This window comes from Populus nigra, chromosome 2 (assembly GCF_951802175.1).
Source record: "Populus nigra chromosome 2, ddPopNigr1.1, whole genome shotgun sequence".
Lineage (NCBI taxonomy): Eukaryota > Viridiplantae > Streptophyta > Magnoliopsida > Malpighiales > Salicaceae > Populus > Populus nigra.
The window spans coordinates 40,548,204-40,570,154 of NC_084853.1; the positions used below are offsets into that span (position 1 = coordinate 40,548,204).

The 21,951-nt window shown below is 35.8% G+C and overlaps 3 protein-coding genes across 4 annotated transcripts; 2 read left to right on the forward strand and 1 right to left on the reverse strand.

The window, feature by feature from the left end:
- Positions 1–2,328: 2,328 nt before the first annotated feature.
- LOC133683168 (two-component response regulator ARR2-like) lies at positions 2,329–4,934 on the forward strand. 2 transcript variants are annotated; one of them, XR_009836762.1, is made up of 4 exons: positions 2,329–2,517; positions 2,721–2,873; positions 2,979–4,102; positions 4,223–4,934. XR_009836762.1 is itself a non-coding variant. In XM_062106706.1 (3 exons), the coding sequence occupies exons 1-3, from the start codon at positions 2,466–2,468 to the stop codon at positions 3,299–3,301; spliced, it is 528 nt and encodes a 175-aa protein (XP_061962690.1). In that variant the 5' UTR covers positions 2,329–2,465; the 3' UTR covers positions 3,302–4,934. The 2 variants fall into 2 exon arrangements, 1 of the variants encoding a protein (XP_061962690.1); XM_062106706.1 differs by having other exon boundaries at positions 2,979–4,934.
- Positions 4,935–5,130: 196 nt separating this feature from the next.
- On the reverse strand, positions 5,131–8,027 carry LOC133682195 (COBRA-like protein 7). The gene is made up of 2 exons (XM_062105477.1): positions 7,225–8,027; positions 5,131–6,834 (listed from the first exon to the last, which is right to left on the reverse strand). The coding sequence occupies exons 1-2, from the start codon at positions 7,748–7,750 to the stop codon at positions 5,432–5,434; spliced, it is 1,929 nt and encodes a 642-aa protein (XP_061961461.1). The 5' UTR covers positions 7,751–8,027; the 3' UTR covers positions 5,131–5,431.
- A 7,826-nt stretch (positions 8,028–15,853) lies between these two features.
- LOC133682816 (cellulose synthase-like protein D5) lies at positions 15,854–20,239 on the forward strand. Its single transcript, XM_062106346.1, has 3 exons — positions 15,854–16,958; positions 17,394–18,198; positions 18,298–20,239. The coding sequence occupies exons 1-3, from the start codon at positions 16,039–16,041 to the stop codon at positions 20,071–20,073; spliced, it is 3,501 nt and encodes a 1,166-aa protein (XP_061962330.1). The 5' UTR covers positions 15,854–16,038; the 3' UTR covers positions 20,074–20,239.
- The last annotated feature ends 1,712 nt before the right edge of the window (positions 20,240–21,951 follow it).

Here is a 21,951-nt window from a genome sequence, read left to right on the forward strand (position 1 = left end):
TTATTTTTTTATATATAATTTGAATAATTTAATAAATATCATATATCTTACTGGATTGATCTATTTTTCAATTAAGGAATCATTTAATTATTTTTCATAATAGTTTATGCTATATTACCGATACAATTATGCTTTTTGTTTATTTTACTTATACTTTCTAAGCTTTGTTATGTATACATTACTGTTCATGTATATAAAAAGTCAGCAAGAAGAATATATACTTTATTCCACACTCAAGCCAGCTAAATAAATGGAGAGTATAACAACCATATAGTAGATAATTCAATTATATGAATTTAGAATTAAAAAATTTATTTTTCATATAATTTCAGGTTCAAGCTATATGGTTGCTAATATGATAATCACCAGAAGTTTGCATGATCATTAATTTTAGGATTCATAAAATTAATCAAAATGTAAGTAAGCTTGACCTGAACATCCATGTTAATTAAAAAAAAAAAAAAAGACTATAGCGGAGACTTGTAGCGTGAAGCTCTCAATACCTGATTTTGATGTGATGACCCAGCCTCTAGATTGGATCGGATGGGGGAATATATAGTTTTTTACCTTCAATGATGCTCTGCTTCAAAGCCTCCTCTTTCACATCCAACGAGAAGGTATAATGGTCTAAGAATATGGAGTCAGGACTCAATTTACTATCCATTGCCATCCTATTGTGATGTGATCGCTACTGAATCTGTTGTTCCTATCATGATATTGCCTCTGTCTTCCAGCCATCTAAGACTTGGATAATAGGGTACGTAGTGGGATGAGAGAAGTCTTGTACTCTCTGTTGATTATGGCAAATAAGAAGGGAGGGATTTTTCAAGAAGGATAGCGCTCATCAAGCTAGAACGCCTATGGAATTTCAATACACAAGGAATCAACTTTGTGTTCAGTGACTTCCTTCTCTCTTCCCCCTCCACCATTGTTGAATAGTTGTTTTTTATGCTTGATTAAATGGGATCATCTGGTTCTTTCTAGTATGCATGCTTTATCCTGTGAAAGCTCTAACTTCTGGAGCTTTAATGATGTTTTACACAAATTAGGTCAGTGTTTGGAGACGGCATTGAAATAGCAGCAAAGCTTAAAGGCTCAGCGCCACACGACCAGCTCTTGATCCAAACCTTGGAATCCTTTTCTGGGTTGCTTTTATTTGCTATTATTAGGCTCCTCTTGTTTAGTTTATGATAGCATTTGTCAAGGACATAAGAGTTCCAGATTTTCTTTTCTTGAGAGCCCGAAATCAAAGCACGAGTGGAAAGAACTATGTTACTTGCACTTGTTCTCCGAGGAGAACCAATAATGAATTTGTTGATGATGGTACAATATCAATTGGGTTTTAGTATATTATTGTAGGTGTTGATTGTAAGTTTCTGGGTTGAATGAGGAGATGGGACCGTTTGTTTTCATGATTGCTTCTATATTTAAAATCAATCACAAAAAACAAATGTTTGGTAACAGCTGAAAACTTAATTCATTGTGCATGAGTCTTATTAATTTTTGTGTTGACCAAACATTCCAGTTTTAATCATATATATATATAAATACTAAACCAACCTCAACTATAAGTACTTTTTATAAAACAACTTTTTTTAAATCACAATCACAAAAGCTATCACAATACCAAACATACTTACGAGAATGACATCCATGTTTTTTTTTTAATTTTATAGATACTTTATAATATTTAATATAAGAAATATAATGAGAATTTAATAAATAGTATAATATTATTTATTTATTTTTTAGTATGCTAGCATGGCATAAGGATATAAATTGTTATAAATTTTTAAAACATAAAGTGTAATTTCTAGAATGATGGAGATAGGTGAAAAAATTAAGTAAACTAGAGGGTATCTTTTGTAATTAACCCAAACAAAAAGAACAAGTAACTGCTGCTTGTTAACAACTCTCCTCAACTACTATTACTACTAGAAGTCTTGTCTACTTATTCTTTGAATACAAAAAAAAATAAAAATAATGTCCATTTTCAATCTCTAACTTACCTACTTTATTTAATAAGTTGAATAAAGATTATTCAGAAAATCTGATTTATCTTAAGAACCTCACTCAAATGAGAAAAGCAGACGGACTAAGCATATTTAAAATTATAAATGAGATTATATGTTTTTTAAAATATTTTTTATTTAAAAATAAATCAACATAATATTGTTATTTTTTATTTTTGTTTTCCCGTATCAAAATAATTTAAAAATACTAAAAAATATTTTAAAACTAAAAAAATTAAAAACTACAATACAGCCACACAGAGAAACACTGCCCAGAGATCACTTTTTCACTTTTATATCCATATTGGAACTGGATTTGAACGATCTTCGGATCTTGTTTAGAGCGGGCTCCACTTTCCAAAATCCTTGCTAAACCAAAATAATTTAAATCGGTAGGTACAGCTAATTCTAGGTTCATGCAGTAAATCAAGACATTGTGATTGGCTTGATCAAATGCGCCAGATTCATCTCTCTTTAAACATCATTCATTTTCACCCCTTCACAGGTGATGATGCATAGATACATATCAAATTCGTTCTCAAATTATTTAATGGCCATGTTCATTTTAATTAGAGCTTATTCCACAAGTCTTAACCAATCAATTCAAGTACTGTTTTCGCACATCCTGATGGCGAATTCATGAACGAATTTGGGGTTGGTTCCCACATCCTTTTGTGAATATATAATTCTACTTTTTAACATGTTCAGTCACCAAATGTGGAAGAGGAAAGGAGGTTTTGTCAATGCTTCGAGAGGATAAGAACAGGTTTGACGTTCTTGGAAATGATCTGCACATGCCTGAAATGGATGGAATTCAGCTCCTTAAGATCATCCGATCAGAAATGGATTTGCCTGTCGTCAGTAAGTTCTCATTTAGTCTTCTATCTGATTATTAACTTGATGGCCACCATATATATACGTTTTTATATGAAACTAACATTTATTATATATTGTTATGTAACCTAGTCATATCATCAGATGATGAACAAGAACTTGTTTTGAAGGGTGTTCTTCAGGGTGCTTGTGATTGTTTGATCAAGTCTGTTAAGATGGAAGCTCTTAAAGTCTTGTGGCAGCACGTGGTTCGCAAGAAAATTAGCAACACTTTAGAACGATTAGAACAGCCAAGAGGAAAGGAAGAAGATAAATTGCATTTGGAGAATTCTTGTATTGTTAGCTGTACAGTCTCTGGAAATGCAGGACATCCTATGACCTTGAAAAGGAAAATAGATGATGAAGATGAAGGCAATGGTTTGTCTACGGGGGAAGAAATGAATGGCTTGGACTAGTGAACTCCATGAAAAGTTTGTTAGAGCATTGAACCATCTCGGCCCTGGAAGTAAGAATTTCTTTACTAATTCCACCTCCATTGTCTTGGTCTTTATTTTTTTCCTTTTTAAAAAGGTCTGCACTCATCACTATCTACAATATCATGGAAGTTTGTATGTGTATGTGTGGTGTGCTTTTTTTTTTTTTTGGCAAAGGATAATGACTAAAGCAACAACTACATAAAAAAACAAAGTACAGGTTGTATCTTAGAAAACAAGCTGACACTCCACAGCGCCAGCGCGAATATCATTATGCAGATTCAAAGTGTTCCTGGAACTTCAATTTTCTAGCAATTCCCTTCTTCAGGTGGCTATAACCCCCAACACCATTCTTCATGCCAGTTTCCAGCGCAGCATCTCACCAATGGACCTCTGATCCATTGTGGCTGTAACTCCACAATCCAGTAGACATCTGATGCTAAACTCTAGCAGCTCCATGCTTTCATATGATGATCATAAGAACCTTCTTAACTCCAGAATACCAGAATGAAGTCATTACTCATTAACAAGATCCTCTTCACTTGATTTTCTTCTCAACTGTACATCTCTATTAGATGCATCCAGCCAAAATGTTCTATCGGCCATCCATCGCTTATTGAAGATTATAGGGCCCAAGGAAATTTTGCTCTTCATTCTCAAAGCCTTTTAGTTTGTAATTTTTGTGAGATCTAGGCTGACACTATGCCTCAGTTGAACTGTGATTCTTTATTTTTCCTCCAACAATTAGATCAAAGTGAGATCTTGCAGGAACCATTCTTGGAGGTTAGTTTTCTGGGAATTCACTCATTTTCCAAGCTTTTTGAAGGTCATACAGTTCAATATTCACCATTTCTTAAACAAGAGTAGGGTAGGAACTAATTAAGGTTCTTTTGTCCTCAACAGCGCACCGAACCACTTGATAGGTTATAACCCCACTGCTTGGCAATCTGATAATGATTCTTCAGTGAGGAGAGATCCTATTCCTCTTTGACCTGTAATATTTCTCGTGCGATGCTTCCTCCTTTAAGGAAAACCAAGATTAGATACCATCTTATTCATATTCGAAACTTGGTTTAATGTTTCTATTTTGGGCAGGCATTCATTGATCTTTTAACTAGCCTGGATCCCTCTCTCTCATCAAGCTGGTTATATCTGATTTCTCATTTTGATCGACATTGTACATATTTAGACTGAAGGGCTAGTGTGCGAATTGATAATCTTTGATGCGAGCTGAATTACCAACCAGAACAAACTCAATGTTGCCTGTGGGCTTGCATAAATGCCGTTTGATAGCTTATGAGTTGCGTTTAGACAAAGCTTATAGTTTCTTCATTGTTAATCTGTGCACTTTTAAATCTTATATCGTGTTTGTTTCTGGTGGAAATTATTCTTAAGCAATAAGGAGGTAGAATGGATGAACAAGATGGGATGAATTAGGCGCTCAACTCGTTCTTTAACTTCTCTGAACATGAAAGATTGAGAAGGAAGAAATAGACTGTTGGACATTTTGCCATTTCCCCCTTGTTTCTTTCCTCTCAAATCTTCTTCCAACCAAACAAGAGAAGCACTGGTGTAAATTGCAGTGGATAATTATTCTCTATTTTCCTCTCTCTCATCCTCTCTAGACATGGTGTAAATTGTATGTAAAATACAGCCCAACTGATAAACCGAGTACTTGATGGATATAGATTAAGGAACAGAACAAGGCAACTCCATTGCCTGTCTCCCACAAGGTTTAGTTCGTAGACCGTCCAATTAACCAAGTAAAGAAAAGGAAGGGGCAAAATCGCGGCTCTAAAGCACATAAAAAATGGAATAACAGAAAAGTTACACGCTTGATTGCCAATAAGAACAAGTAACGAGGTCTTTTCTCATCATAATTTGTGGTCACAGCACCATGGTGGTCTATCACAGAAGCCAATAGAACCTCCAATCTGTAATAAACTAATAATGGTTTAAATTCTAAATACAACCCGATCCAAGTTGCCAAACGTGTAATTTGGCGCTGCAGACTAAACTGAGCCAATAAATCAATCCAACAATCAAGAAATTTGCAGCTGCTTGATAAATTTTGAAGAAAAATAGAAGTGGTAAGGCCTGCATTATAGGCAATCAATGAATGAACAATAGAGCCAAAACTATAACAAAGGCGAAAGGAGCTGCATTTGTCTTATGACCACTGCTTGGACGTATTGCTGGGAGAGCACACTCCTCACCGTTAAAGATAACTTTGGTTGGAAACCCATCCTCACCAGCCACGTTAATGCCAGGGGTTTTTTTCTTAGTGAATGATATTACTGATTGCTGCATGCCAGGAACCCGAGGATCCTTTCTTGGGTTGTCTCCATCTCTTTCTGCCAGAAGATAATTCAAGTTTTTGAAACCTTGCATAAATAGTGTATTGTTGGATTCAGGCAGGGCACTTCCATTGAAAGAGTAGAACTTCTCAAAGCCTGGTGCTGCTTTGTCTAATTGCACGGCAGCAAACCAATCTGCAAAGGCATTATCATCCCAGTTGAAAAGAGAGATCCTTGCATTCCAGCCACCTCTGTAATCTGAAAGTACATGCCAGTTTATGCTAACTCCACAACCATCTCCACATGGAAGTGGGTTTGGCACAGTCATCCTTTTAATTCTTGCCCATTCCAAGGCTTCTCTAGTCCGGTTCTCAAATGGGAGTAGAAGAGTTGAATATGGTAGTAGAAGAGCTGTTTCATTAGCACTGCAGGTTTGGCTTGGGTTGGTGTTGCAGCCACAAGCACAGGTACTACATGGAACAACAGAATCATTGTAAAAGGCTGAGAATGACACACAACATTTTGGGCTCTGGTCCTTGAAATGTGTTATGTTGCAAACCACTTGCCAACTGGCAACTGCTGATCTTTTTGAAGGCAAACCATTTGGTTCAGAGAAATGGCTTGGACTCACTGGTATTGGAGGCCCACATTCAAAGTCTGAATTAAATGTCCCATTGATCTTCCAGTTTTGTGGTGGAATGAGAAATGACCTGTTCAAATCTGGTGGCATTTTGAACACTTGCATCTGGAAAACTGAAAAAGATTTGCTCGGATCCATGGTAGGTGATAGAATTGTTCCATTTCGACAACACAAGGGGAACAAGCCAAGGTTTGTATCATTTTCACTTGTTGGAGGAAGGTCAATAATTGTAGGCAATTTCTCGCAACTCAATGCTAAAGAAAAATCCATTTCCGGGTAGTGCTGACCTTGCCTGCCATAAATACAATCTCTTGTATCAACAACAGAAGGATAAGCTCCTTTCATGGCATAGATAAATTCTTCATTCATCCACTCCCAGCTTAATTTCCAATTGTCAAGACGCCCAAGAGGATTATGATTTGAAATGTTAACCTGTGCCAAATAATAATCCTTATATGTTCTGGTTACATCATACATGATGATAACATCACCATCTTGGCGTGGCAGGAAATTATCTTCCAGATTGTTGTCTGGTCTAGAACTCACATTCCTGATGCAGCACACGTGCATCTCATTTCCTGTACAGGTCAGACAATAGCCCATCGTCAACGACAAACAAGTTCAAATTTGTTCTTCAATGACAAAAAGAATGTGAAAAGATTGACAGGAAGTTTGGACATAAATATCCTGAATTTTGCTTCTCATCTACAAGCCCCAAATATCAGAGTACACCATTGTTAAGCTACTGAACAGTAGTATATATATAAATTTCTATTTCAACACAAAAGCAATACACATAGGGTATTTCTATGAAATAATCTCCTCTAAGCAATCCTTTGCAATGTCTATCGCAAATTCGAAATTATAACAAGTCCTTTTCTCTGAAATAAATAAATAATTTTGATAGTCACGCGCAGACACAGCTTAATACTGAACTATTCTTCATTAACATATTAGAAATGACATACCTTGCGTTGTGGCAGCAGGGCAAGTATAGCCATCATTAACAAGAGTCAAATTATTTGGCAGAGGAATACCAGGATCTCCAACTCCAAATTGGGTGCCCACCAACTCGACCCGAACCTCCATCTGGGTCAAATCTCCTGCTGTATCAATAGCAGTCTTGAGGTCAGTCTCAGGAAACCCAACAAATTCTGTACCGTTTCCAACAAAACCAGGCAGAGGGGTCCCATCAGCCAACACAGCATTAGTTGCGGAAGTCAAGCGCTCTTTATATTGAAACCCAACATAGACCCTCCACGACTTGAGCTCATCCCGTCCGTTGTTGAGCACCGTGACAGTGGATTCGAACCTGTACGCTTGGTTTGTGGGATCAAAGGGGGGTATAGGACGACCTCTGTTGTAGGTGTAGGAGACGAACACGTCGTTGCAAGTGGAATTCGGTGGCGGTGGCGGTGGCGGCGCCTGAGAGAGAGAACTGTACGCAGAAAGTGAGATTATAACGAGTATTACACACAGATTTCTGATAGCCATGGTCTTCGATGATGAAGAATATTGCTATGGGTTAACAAGAAGAAAGAATTAATGAAGGGTGACAGTAGTGGGGAAAGAAGGAAGGAAGTGGAGTAGCTAAAGAAGCTTGGCATGGAATTGGTAAATCAAAGTGGCGTGCCGGCAAACAATCAGGAGAGCATGAGATCATAGAGGGAGGAACTGGTCTGTGTAGTTTTGAATATTCTAACCGTTAATAACTTATTTTTGTGTGAGAAAGGAAATGGATGGAAAGACCAGGTCGCGTCACGTGGCAGCGGGTCGTTGTTATGTACAGCGTAGTATTTCGTCAGTTCGTGCTTGTTTAGGCTTCGCTTATTCCCAGTTCCTCTGCAATTATATCTCCCCTTCCAGCAAATTAGCGTGTCTTTTAATCTTAATTATATTTTTACCAAGTACAACTTTGAAGCTTTCTCTTGTCCTTATATAATCTTTCTTTTTCAAAGGTTTGGATGCGTTTTCTACCATGCTTGCGAGACCAATTGTTTCTTTATCATGAAATATTCTGATAGTGATAAAAAAAAAAATCCCATATTCTAATGATGCATGACAACCTATTTCGCATGGAATTATAAGGATATTTCTCCATATAATATGATTAAATTACTAGCCATCTAATTTATTTATTTTTTTAGGAGAAAAACCATTCATCTCATCGCCTATATATATATATATATATATATATATATATATATATATATATATATATATTCAAGTGATGCTGATGTGTATATATATATATATATATTCAAGTGATGCTGATGTGTATATATATATATATAGCATTTATTTCTATAAAAATATACTTGGTCAACTAAATCATGCCATGACTGCTAGATAAATATTATATTCATTTTTACGTGTATTGAAGGCTGAGTTTGTATTTTAAAAATTGATTTTTAAAAAATTAATTTTTAAACTTTCTTGTATTTATTTACTATTAGAAAAGTTGATTAATAAAAAATAATTTTCAGTCAAAAAAAATTTGACTTGGTTATTAGAAAAGTGTTTTTCTTTTATTCTGGGTGGAAAACACTTTCTGAAAGTTATGAAAAATTTAGAAATATCATATTATTTACTGATTATATCAAATTTGATCCTCAAACTTTTGATTGCTATATATATATATATATATATATATATATATATATATATATATATATATATATTTTTTTTATTTTGAATATTTGTTTTTCAATTTCATCCCTTAGAATTTAATTTTTATATTAATTTTGGTTCTTATTTTTATAATTATTATTTGCTTTTTCCTTATCATTTTTTAATTGAAATTTTTTATCTATCAAATTTGATCATCATTCTTTTGATTGTTACTTATTTTATTTGAAATAATTTATAAAATGTTAATTATTATTATTTTAATTTCTTCATCTTTTATTTTTTTTTATTTTTTAGATTTGATCTCTATTATTTTGATTATTAATTATTTTATTTGAGATAATTTATAAAATTATATTTTTTTTCAATTTCATTCTCATTCAACTTTTTAATTTGTAAGATTTGTTCCTTATTATTTTAATAAACTTGAAAAAAATAAAACATCAATAAGTTATTTTCAAGTTTATTTTCCATGACATAACCAAATATTCAAAAGTATTTTCCAATTTATTTTTCATTACACTACCAAATATCGGAAAATAATTTACTTTTATGAAATTCTTTTTTCTCAAATTCACTTAAAAAAAAAAACTGTTTTCCAACCAAACAAACAAACGGCCATTAATGATTTTCTTCATTTCCTAGCTATATTCAACATGATTTAAGGTGTATGTGTATCCCCACCAGCATTAAATATTTTTCAAATATTATTTCCGATTTGAAGTTTTAAGTTTATTTAAATTTAATTATTTGTTATGGCACATACCATGTTTTTATGTAATCAATTTGAATTCACAAAGCAATTTGCATGCCCTTTTGAATTTGCACGAGTCTCTGTCAAGCATAGAACTTTTCTTTTTGAAAGAGACAAGGCATATACTTGATCTAGAATCACTCATTTTAGTTTTTGTTCTTACAAAAGAAAGGCTCGAATTCAAGCTAGATCCTTTTAAAAAAATACCAATACCAATCGAGCATCTTGAATCAACTGTTGGCAGATATGGAATTGGAGAAATGCTGCTATATTTGATGCTGGATTTTTACCTCCTTTGTCTCGAAAGATTGGCTACTGATCGATGCTATCCCATGCACTAGTGAAGCTGCCATTATTCAGCTGGGTTCTCTAGCGGGGAGGGGAGAGCTTGTTGCCTGGTGCTTTCCTTCAAAATGCATGATTAAAATCAATACTCATGGTTTGGTATTGATGCATTCAGGCAAGGCTTCAGGAGGGGGTCTGCATAGGGATGCTGTGGGTGCCTGGCAATATTGGCGCTTGCCTCTGTTCTAAAAGCAGAGTTGTGGGGTATTTTTTTTCTTGTTTTTTTTTTCATTAATATGGATGCTCATACCAACTTACACATACCTTGATTAATTTTATAAATTTTAAAATTAACAGTTATATAAGCTTTCAGTGGCATGAAAGAATTCAAAATTGTAGGTATCTTCATAGGACCGGATTTAGCTTGGAAAGGACGGTAGGTCTAAGCAGGTGGTGTGGGAGGTAGATTCTACTCTTGCGGTGGAGTTGAATATTACTCAGGGGGATAAGTCGAACAACTCTTATTCCCATTTGAAGCGTTCCAGGCAAGTTCAGATTCCTCGTGTCTGTAAAAAAGCTAACAGCTGCGTGGATTGCCTAACTAATTACGGTCATTCTCTGGAGATTGGCGTTGCTCATTTTTCAGAGGATGATTTAGGGCTATGCCCTCCTAATAAAAACAAAAGGATATTCAACTGTTTTCAAATTCTCAGGAAAAAATCACACACAGTTTGTTGCAATTCAACCATGTCCACCATGAAACCAGCTAACGCAGAAGGAATAAACAGAGGCCGTCCATGCTCGTTCCACAATGATGAAAAGGGTAGCTACTCCAACAATGCAATCTCAAATGGAGTATGTAAAACAATCGAATTAAACCACTGCCTCCTAAAGAAAAGAATAGAAAATTGTAAATTTAACAATGCAAATAACCCTGAATGATTAAAATCCCTAAAAGTCATCAAATTGGGATCTCATGAGATTTTTTACGATTTTACATCAGCATATATTTTTGGGTTTTCTCTTTGAAATAGGGTTCTTTTTTGCTTTTCTTGTTTTAATCTGTGTTTGATTTTAATCCCAGAGGCGTTGTTGATATCTAGCACTTTAGATTTTTTTAAAAAATTAATTGTAGATTTTATGGTATTTAATTTTTATGATTTGGATACTAACAGATTTAACTGTGGATTTTTTATATGACATCTATTTATAGGTTATTAATTAAGACGATACTAAATATTTTTAATGCTTAACAAATTTTTTTCTTTTCTAGATTGGATGAATTTAACGGACTCAATAACAAGGCTTATTAATGTTGAACAATAGAAAATACTATGATGATGATAATGTAAAAAAAAAAAACCTTCAAATTGAATTGAACTTTACAGGACTAGAGCAATTGGCTTTGAAGGAATTTTTATTAAATTGGGTCAGGCTAGTTTCTATACTTCTATAAAACAAGTTTTATGTAAGGATAAGGGATCTTTTTATGTTTAAGTTTGTAAATTGTATAAGAAAAATAGTGTGCGGTAAAGAAAAGAAGAACAAAAAACATATGAGAGTGTAAATTGTGATTGTCATTTATTGTGTTGTGTTCTGTATTGTGATTTTACTCGGCGTGTTGCCTATTTTTCAAGACCTTTTTTTTTTGTTAAGAGCTTACCAAGAGAAAAATATAGAGAATTTTCACGTAGTTTCTAATTGTCATAAGTTGTTTTAAGATTTGATCCAGATAAGAAATGTATCTAAGACGAAGAATATTTTCAAATAAAATGAAGAGTGCTTTGTGGTAGCAAAAGTTGTATTGTAATAAAGATTGTGCAAATGATAATAGAGAATCAATGAAAAAAATTTCCAAAATAAATGCTTAGGAAATCACTACACAGACGATATATAGATTTTTATTGGAGACATTGAGATTTTGCGTGAACACTTTATTTAGAGATATTGAGATTTTGTTGGAGAGATGAGGATTTTATTTAGAAACATGGAGATAAGCAATACCATGAACAAAAATGTATAGAGATTATTCAAAAAGATAATATTGTTATTTTCATTAAAAAAATCAAAAAATATTCTTATATAAGTGGAGATGCAATTCCTCAAAACTATCTTATCTCAAACAATGCATTGAGGGATACACTGACCTCTTTTCTTTTATTGTTTAAGTTGCATTTTCTTCTTTATAAAATATTGGACATAACCTCCTAGTGATCAATTCTACCCTATCTCTTTAAGAAAATAAAGTTGTCTACATGCATTTGGTGATCTATGTAATGTAGTTAATTGTGTCATGTGTAATGAGAGTGGCAAAGTTCAAAGATGTTGTTGTATAGTTAGAACAATTTCGGTGAGCACTTTTATTTGATGAGTGATTTATTAAAGACTTGGAAGAGTTAGTGTACATACTATGGGGAGGTCAATTACTCTCTTTCGTGTTCTAGTGTTTCCAAGTCATCAACTATAGAAAGAGTTTTTAGTGATGTGTAAAATAGAAATGAATTGACTTTTGTTTAGTTCTCATATATAGCAGTCTCACTAATGAAATAAAAAAAAAAACTTCAAATTAAATTAAGCCTTTCAATGATTGATACAATGGGATCTAGAGGAATTTTAATTAAGTTAGGTTAGGTTAGTTCCTAAACTCCTAGAAAACAAATCTTTTATTAGTATAGTGGACTCTCTGAAAAATTAACTTTGTAAATCATAAAAAAAAATATATAATAAAAAGAACAAGAATAAAAACAAGGGTAAACATTGCAATCAAGGTTGTCAAAAATATTTTTTGACACGACATGGAATATACAATATAAACTCGAATCGTAAAATCATAAAATTACAAGTAAAATATTTTAACTAATTATATATTGATAATTTCAGTCAAGTAGTAAATAATAATATAACACAATTAAAATAAAAGTGAAATAAACAATATAAATGTTCAAACATCTTAAAATACATAATTCAAATACAAATTCATACATGGTTTAAATAACTTAAAAATACAATATAATATAATTATGTCCATGGAATTTCATTAACTAAAAATTAACAAACCTAAATCAAACAATCTATTGGTGTGTCATGTAAACTAAACATAGCCTCCATTAAAAATTTTCTGACAATACTTGCACTGAACTCTTCTTAAATTCATATCAGCATCTATATCATATTGTCATTCCACGTCAAGTCTATTGTCACTGATAATTTTTTTAGATGCGATGTATCTTGCAGTTTAAAAATCAATATATGCATCAACAAAGATGTATAATGTAGAGTGTAGAGAGTTGGAGAAAATACCACAGTTCATAGTTAAAACTGCAATTTAGGAAGAAGAAGTCGTCCATGGCACAACTTTAATCTTAACTTGGTATTGGTGATATTTGTGAAATGTGTTTTATATCTTTTTCTTTTTTTGTTCTTAGAACATAGTTATGTATATTATTTTAGGTGGCACAATTTTAATCTTAACTTGGTATTGGTTATATGCTTTTCTTTTCTTTTTCTTATTTTAGGTGGGTATTAAATTTTATGCTCTCCTATTTTCTACCGTTGATCTATATTCACTTCTAGTCTAGAAAAAAAACCCACTTTTGTTTGTATCTCATCAACAAGCATTTCTTTCACTTATAGTCAGAACCAAACCAAAGCGTTTCTCATTAGCAAGTTTGCATCTCTTTCTTCTTTTTTCTTTCGTGGCCATGACCAGGAATCTAGAAAGCGATCGGGTGCTAATAATGGGTCGTCATCAAGAAATAGTGGTGGCAGTGGCAAGTTGTTTTTAAATCTACTTCAAGAAAGAGATCTCCTCCAACACCAGGAAATATTGATAAAAAGATGTCTAGCTTGAGGTGAACAGTAAAAGTGAGAAACCAAATGGATCCATAGTAGTAATCAATCATCAAACGAGACAAGTTGATTCCATTTGAACATTAGAAAAGGAAGCCGGGGTTGCAAATAGCAACCCTGCCTTAGTATTAGTAGTAGCCACAAAACTGAATGTTAATCATGAAAAGAGAGATATTAATCTATTAATCCTAATTAAGTTTAATATATTCATTACATATATGGAGTCCTAACTCCTAATCTTTCTTATTAAAACCATGATGCATAACTTTATGGATCTCCTAATTTATGATTGACCCTTTTCTTTTGATACAGAGTAGGGATGGAAGTAACATCACTCTAAGAGAATTAAAACATAATCTTAGAAAAGGCTAGCTTCGATGCAATTACTTGTTATGATTAAACAGGAACATATAGATCTACGATCTCTACTGCAGTTGCAGACACCGGTAGTCGCAAACAAAAGAGAAAATCACATGACATGCCTTTTCAGTTGATCTGAAGCGAGAAGGCCAAGACATTGCTCTTCTTTTCGACTCCGTCTTTGTCTCATGATCTCTCAGTTTTTAGCAGCGGCTGGTGTTAGTTTGCTAAGGTTAAGAATTTAAGATTTCAGCAAAGAAGAAAGGAGAGACTGGGGGTGGAGTGTTGGGGAACTCAGGGACATGGAGTAAGCAAAATTTTTTAACCTTTGTCAAACTCGTGAAATCGGTCTGGTTTTATCAATTTTACCGAGTTTGACCCTTTTTGAACGAGTTTAATTGATTTTGAGTGAATTTGATCTATTTTGAGTTTTTAACCTGATTTTATATATATGTTATATACATGTTAACTTATAAAATCTCGTGTAAGATCCATGGTCGCAATAACAATTCGTGTTTTCGCAAGTATAGGAGGTTGTGGAGCCATATATGATCTTTGCAATTGAGAAGTAAGTGTGTGGCGCTATGTGTAGCGACGCTGCAAAGTTGTGCTGACATGGCACGTGCCCTCAAATAATTAAGTGCGCACCAGAGCACGTGGATTAGAGAGTTTGAGCAGCATGCAAGGGCATGCTAGCACGTGATTATTGCATTAGGTCGAAGCCCTCTATCTTAGGTCAAGGCCTGACTAACTTGACCGAACAACTTTGTTGCATGGCTTGTCTTTCAGACCAAGGCCCACTAAAGCTAACGGATAACTTTGAATTCTCTAGGTTCTAAAATTGCACGAGAAAACGACAGTCAAGACCATCGAGGGATGAGTTTGAAAAGCTTTTTACATGTCCCTTTTGAATAAAGCAGCCATTTTCTTTAGTGGTTTTAGCTTAAGATGACTCTTTACTCCTTAATTATATACACATAAACTTGATTTGTTCTAGAATATATGTTTTTTTTTAATTTTATTTTTTTTTGTGTGTTTTGAACTCTTTTAAAAAATAAATTTCCCATATAATAATAGTTCTTTGTTATTATTATTTGATATGTATTTAAAAGTATGGTAATGATTATTTTTTAAAGTATATTTTGTTTGGAAATATATTAAGATAATATTTTTTATTTTTTAAAAATTATTTTTGACTTTAATATATTAAAATGATCTGAAAATAAAAAAAATAATTTTTTTTAAAAAATTACTTTTAGAACTAAAAAACAAGCAGTTGCAACTTTGAATTACATATCACATGCAGTTTGTAACATCTTAGCATTTTACATTACGATCTTATTTTATTTTCTTAACCCTTAAAGAATTATAATCAGAGTCAATTTTAATAATTTTTTTTTTAATTGGAAAAAGGAAGGAGGAGGAGAACTCAATTGTTTCCAAATAGATACTCTGGCGACGCGCCCACGGTAACTTGTGGAATCAAAGAGCACCCCAACGGCTTTTACTTTAAGAAAACCCATCCATTAAAAATATATAAAATGAGAAAAGCCATTGGGCCTACCCTTTTGACTTTCTTCCCAGCAGGGACCACACCCGACCGTTTCATTCAAAATCTAACCGTCAGATCACTTCCCATTTACGGTTCAGATTAAACGACCGTTGTTGTGATTAAACCCCAACCCTTTTCCAAAAGCCTCAAAAACATTCAAATCGAGCCGTTGCCATCTCCGTTGAAGATCTTCATCTTCACTTGAAACTACTTAACTTCCTTTGGGTTCTCTTCATTTTACATTCTCTTACTTTCCAAAGATACAATACAAGCCTCAGCATTCGAATGTGCCACTCGTGAGAGAGTTTTTTTAAAAAAAAACAAACAAAAAAAAACCCTCAAGCATCAAAGAAAATGGTGAAAAGGGCTAGTTCTCCATGTTCATCTCCAGTAACCATAACAGTCTCCTCAGGAGGCAAAGGAGGAGGAAGTAGAAGCATGGGCTTAACTAGTCCAGTACCAAGAGCTTCCATTTCAAACAACCCAAATTCCCCTCTTAGCAACAGTAGAAACAGAACCCCAAGTGGAGGCAGATACTGTTCAATGTCCAGAGATGATACCACGGAGGAGATTAATTCAGAGCTCGTCTCCTACACTGTCCATATACCTCCCACTCCAGATCACCAGAGCTTCTCAGCTTCACAGACAAGCCTAGCTGAAGACATCACTAATGCTGCCAAACCTGAGAGGAGTTTCATTTCTGGTACTATTTTCACTGGTGGGTTCAATTCTGTCACACGCGGGCATGTAATTGATTGCTCAATGGAAAACAACGAGTCTCTGAAATCTGGGATTGTTTGTGGAATGAAAGGTTGTGATGAGAAAGCAATTAGGGGAAAATGTGAATGTGGGTTCAAGATTTGTAGGGATTGTTATTTAGATTGTGTAGGGTCTAATGGAGGGGGCCATTGTCCTGGTTGCAAGGAACCATACAAGGATGCTGATGATGAAGCTGAGGATGACGATGATTATGATTATGATGAGGCTAAAAGTGAAGCAGATGATCAGGCACTACCATTGCCTAAATTGGATAAGAGGCTTTCACTTGTGAAGTCGTTTAAGGCGCAGAGCCATCCTCCTGATTTTGACCATACTAGGTGGTTGTTTGAGACGAAGGGGACTTATGGTTATGGAAATGCTGTGTGGCCTAAAGATGGGTATGGTGCTGGATCAGGTGCTAATGGATTTGAGCCTCCTCCAGATTTTGGAGAGAGAAGTAGGAGGCCTTTGACCAGGAAGGTTGGGGTTTCTGCTGCAATTCTCAGCCCTTACAGGTAACAAAAAACCCATACACTTGAATCTATGATTTTGGCTATATGGCTAGATATAAACCGGAAAGAAAGAAAAACTTAATCATTAATGCTACTCGCCATTTGATTTTCATGGTTTAGTATTTGGTTATATGTTTTAGATCACTTATGTGCTGGTTTGATATTCTCAATTTATTGGGTTACTTACGGTTTCAGAAGATAGGTTTTATGCTAATTGTCGTTTGGAAGTGGGAGTTTATCACTCTGTTTGTAATCTGTATGGATTATGTGATTATTAGTGAAGTTTTTTATGTGTAAATAATGTGATTTTAAGTGGAACTGGATGATGAACAACTCAATTTGTGTTGTAAAATCAATTTCAATACGAATTTTTTAGGCGCTGCACCGCCTGTGTTTTGATTAGTGTCTAAAATATGAAGTTACTGATTACTAATGCAGACTACTCATCATGATACGTCTTGCGGCTCTTGGTCTATTCCTAACATGGAGAATCCGACACCCCAATCGCGAAGCAATGTGGTTATGGGGGATGTCCATAACTTGTGAGTTATGGTTTGGTGTGTCATGGATTCTTGATCAGCTCCCTAAGCTCTGCCCTGTAAACAGAGTGACTGACCTCTCTGTGCTGAAACAGCGCTTTGAATCCCCCAGTCTTCGAAACCCAAAAGGCCGATCAGACCTTCCAGGCATTGATGTGTTTGTTTCCACGGCTGACCCTGAAAAAGAGCCTCCTTTGGTCACTGCAAACACCATCCTTTCGATCCTTGCAGTTGATTATCCGGTAGAAAAGCTGGCTTGTTACTTATCAGATGATGGTGGATCACTTTTGACGTTTGAAGCTCTGGCTGAGACAGCTAGCTTTGCCAGAATTTGGGTTCCTTTCTGTAGGAAACACAATATAGAACCCAGGAACCCTGAGGCTTATTTTGGGCAGAAACGCGATTTTCTTAAGAACAAAGTGAGACTTGATTTTGTTAGAGAGAGGAGAAGAGTAAAGAGAGAATATGATGAATTTAAGGTGAGGATCAATTCACTGACGGAGTCAATTAGGAGAAGATCAGATGCCTATAATGCCCATGAAGAGCTTCGAGCGAGGAAGAATCAGATGGAAATGGGGGGCAATCCATCAGAAATTGTGAAGGTACCAAAGGCTACCTGGATGTCAGATGGTTCTCATTGGCCGGGAACTTGGACTTCTGGAGAAGCAGACCACTCAAAAGGAGACCATGCAGGTGTAATCCAGGTAACTCTCTTGCTTATGAGTTTTTTGTAAATTTTCTAGAGAATGAGATGTTGAATGGGAGTGTCCTTCAACATTTTTGCTTTTCGCTTTTCTTTTCAGGCTATGCTAGCTCCTCCAAATGCAGAACCTGTTTATGGTGTAGAAGCAGATGGTGAAAACTTGCTTGACACCACAGAAATTGATATCAGATTGCCAATGTTGGTCTACGTGTCTCGAGAGAAAAGGCCAGATTATGATCACAACAAGAAAGCTGGGGCAATGAATGCTTTAGTGAGAACCAGCGCAATCATGTCAAATGGTCCATTCATTCTGAATCTGGACTGTGATCACTACATCTATAACTCCTTGGCTTTGAGGGAAGGGATGTGCTTTATGCTTGATAGGGGTGGTGATAGGATCTGTTATGTTCAGTTCCCACAAAGGTTTGAAGGGATTGATCCAAGCGATCGGTATGCTAACCATAATACAGTATTCTTTGATGTGAGCATGAGAGCTCTTGATGGCCTACAGGGTCCTATGTATGTTGGGACAGGTTGTATTTTCCGCAGAACTGCTCTTTATGGGTTTAGTCCTCCTAGAACTACAGAGCACTACGGATGGTTTGGTAGGAAGAAAATTAAACTGTTCTTGAGGAAACCCAAGGCCGCAAAGAAGCAAGAGGATGAGATGGCTTTGCCAATCAATGGGGAGCAGAATAGCGATGATGATGATGCAGATATTGAGTCTTTGCTTCTGCCTAAAAGGTTTGGGAACTCTACTTCTCTAGCTGCATCCATCCCAGTTGCAGAATACCAGGGAAGGCTGCTTCAAGATTTGCAAGAAACGGGTAAACAAGGAAGACCAGCTGGTTCCCTTGCGGTGCCTCGTGAGCCTTTAGATGCTGCAACTGTTGCAGAGGCAATTAGTGTTATCTCTTGTTTCTACGAGGACAAAACTGAGTGGGGAAAGAGAGTAGGATGGATATATGGTTCGGTAACAGAGGATGTGGTGACTGGTTATCGTATGCACAATAGAGGATGGAGGTCGATTTATTGTGTAACCAAAAGGGATGCATTTCGAGGCACAGCACCCATTAATCTAACAGACAGGCTCCACCAAGTCCTTCGATGGGCAACAGGCTCGGTAGAAATCTTCTTTTCACGGAACAATGCTCTATTTGCTACTCGCCGGATGAAATTCTTACAGAGGGTGGCATATTTCAACTGCGGAATGTACCCTTTCACATCCATGTTTCTCATAGTTTATTGCGTCCTACCTGCAATTTCTCTTTTTTCTGGCCAGTTCATAGTCCAATCCCTCAGTGTGACCTTTCTAGTCCTCTTGTTGGCCATCACCATCACCCTATGCTTGCTTGCAATTCTAGAAATCAAATGGTCAGGAATCACACTTCATGATTGGTGGCGAAACGAACAGTTTTGGTTGATTGGTGGAACAAGTGCCCATCCTGCAGCAGTTTTACAAGGACTACTGAAGGTTATAGCAGGAGTTGACATCTCATTCACTTTGACATCTAAATCTGCCACGCCTGAAGATGTAGATGATGAATTTGCTGACTTGTATGTGGTTAAGTGGAGCTTTTTAATGGTCCCTCCTATTACAATAATGATGCTGAACCTGATTGCAATTGCAGTAGGAGTTGCAAGAACTTTGTATAGCCCATTTCCACAGTGGAGCAGGCTCGTTGGAGGAGTGTTCTTCAGCTTCTGGGTTTTGTCCCATCTTTACCCCTTTGCCAAAGGCTTGATGGGAAGGAGGGGAAGGGTCCCAACCATTGTCTATGTGTGGTCCGGATTGCTCTCCATCATCATTTCTTTGCTGTGGGTGTACATTAGTCCTCCTGGAACACAAGACTACATGAAGTTTCAGATCCCTTGATGTGTATATCGTAGGTGTGTAGCTTTTGTGTAAGCAGATGAAGTTCTCTGCTTCATCTTTGTATCACTGTCTAGTTTCATCGCTTTTCTATCCATTTTAATCAATTGATCTTGAACAATTAATGTATATTAGTTCCTAGAGATACTTTGCTACCATTTTAAATCCAGCCCGCTGTCTTAGGTTTAAAGCAGGCATTTTAAACTTGCAAAAACCCACTGGTTTGCATCCATACTGAGAGTTCTCCAAGATTTGGCGCTTCTGTGTGCTTCTGCCAGCCTTGGTTGGTTCTTAAACTTGAAAGCAGATAACTTAAGGTGTGTGCTGAACTCCATTTACAGCAAGTTTATTGTGTTGCAGTGAGACTAATAACAGGATGCCAAAAGCGTGGTGGCATGTTCTTGAATTTTAATTACATTTTCGTAGTTGAATCCACACTGCATAACAAAACAATTCATGAGCTGGCTTGTAACAAGAACAGTGGTATCTTATTCTAGAAATGAAATACATCACCTGTCAAAACTCTCTTTATAATCTCTCTCAGCTAATCAAGCTCCTACCTTTCTTATTCTTGTGTGAATTTTGCATCCAATGTGTTGCCAATTACTAATGCCCCGCAACATTAATGAATATTTCAGGAGCGTGCCAGGTTGAAAGAAGCTGCTTGCAGTCATAACCTCCAAAATCTTAGGGGATATTAGGGAACCGCCGGGAGAAAACTGAACCTTAATTTCTTCTCCTCATAGAGGATATTAGGGTAAACTGTACTCGCAAGAATTGCCAAGAAAGGAACTTGATCATCAGCTTCTGAAGGCTCTCTAAGAACGAATTTTGACTTGCTTACCAGGCTACAGCCGGGCTAATTATAGTACTTATCGCATAGGGCTGGCTGCTATTTTTCCTCTACTTTTGGAGTTGGGGTGGATTTACTGCTGTAATGTAGTTACTCTTTGTTCCATTGTAGTTTCCTGAATGGACTAAAATTACAATTTCTTATGCCCCAAAGAGCATCCTTATTGATGGCTTCACTCATTTCTGAATATGCTTCACAAGTGACATGACCCACTTGAAAGGAGCAGATAGCTGCTGCTTTGTGGTTTTTGGCTAGCCAGAGTTTAAATGTGGTGGCTCCCTAATATGTACAAATACATGTGGTGGTGGACCATGGATGGTTGATGGTCCTTCCTTGCTTATCAACCGAATTTGCTCTCTATAGCTGTAAAGGTTATCAAGACCACGAGTTTCTTTTAAAGATCTCATTCTCTCTTGCTCTTTTTCTTCTTTTGTTTCTTTCTTGAGCTTTTCACATGCCACAGATAATGGTTTTGGCCTCAAAATGAAGACGATTGTCTGGCTTGTAAAGCATTGTTAACATCTCTGCTGAGGTGAAAGTAGTGGAACCTCTGGGAGTGCCCATTTTTGGGTGTTTCTTTCATTCCTTGTGTAACTATTGATCATGATCTGGTTCGTTAACACTCACCACCTGTCATGATTTCCAAATAACGAAGTTAGTTCTAGCCCCCGAGATGAAGAAATCGTATAAAAGAGAATCAAGCAACTTGGCTTTGGCGATTTCTAAATTATAGACATTCTAAAACGTGGCGTTTCCTTCAAAATACTGCTAGTTTCTTTGGTCAGTGTCGGCAGCAACGTCACCCTTACATGCATATCTTGTTCAAAATAACATCCGGCCGAAGTTTGTAGTTTATGCCAAGGGACCGGTTTTGCTTTGTTTTATTCTGAGTTTTATATGGTGTTCATAACAGGTGAATCAGGTACGGAATCAAGCCATATCTTACATGTTATCAGTCTTCAACAGGACAACACCTCAACTGGGGCACGTAAGATTGTTGTTTTTTCTTGCTCCTTTTCCTTTAACTT

Bases quoted from the DNA above. Each gene is read 5' to 3' on its own strand.
- LOC133682816 (XM_062106346.1), top strand. From the start codon at position 16,039: ATGGTGAAAAGGGCTAGTTCTCCATGTTCATCTCCAGTAACCATAACA. The intron at 16,959-17,393 runs GTAACAAAAAAC...TTACTAATGCAG, and splicing joins GCAATTCTCAGCCCTTACAG to ACTACTCATCATGATACGTC. The intron at 18,199-18,297 runs GTAACTCTCTTG...TTTTCTTTTCAG, and splicing joins ACCATGCAGGTGTAATCCAG to GCTATGCTAGCTCCTCCAAA.
- LOC133682195 (XM_062105477.1), bottom strand. From the start codon at position 7,750: ATGGCTATCAGAAATCTGTGTGTAATACTCGTTATAATCTCACTTTCT. The intron at 6,835-7,224 runs GTATGTCATTTC...TGACCTGTACAG, and splicing joins CCCTGCTGCCACAACGCAAG to GAAATGAGATGCACGTGTGC.
- LOC133683168 (XM_062106706.1), top strand. From the start codon at position 2,466: ATGCGCCAGATTCATCTCTCTTTAAACATCATTCATTTTCACCCCTTC. The intron at 2,518-2,720 runs GTGATGATGCAT...TAACATGTTCAG, and splicing joins TCATTTTCACCCCTTCACAG to TCACCAAATGTGGAAGAGGA. The intron at 2,874-2,978 runs GTAAGTTCTCAT...TATGTAACCTAG, and splicing joins AATGGATTTGCCTGTCGTCA to TCATATCATCAGATGATGAA.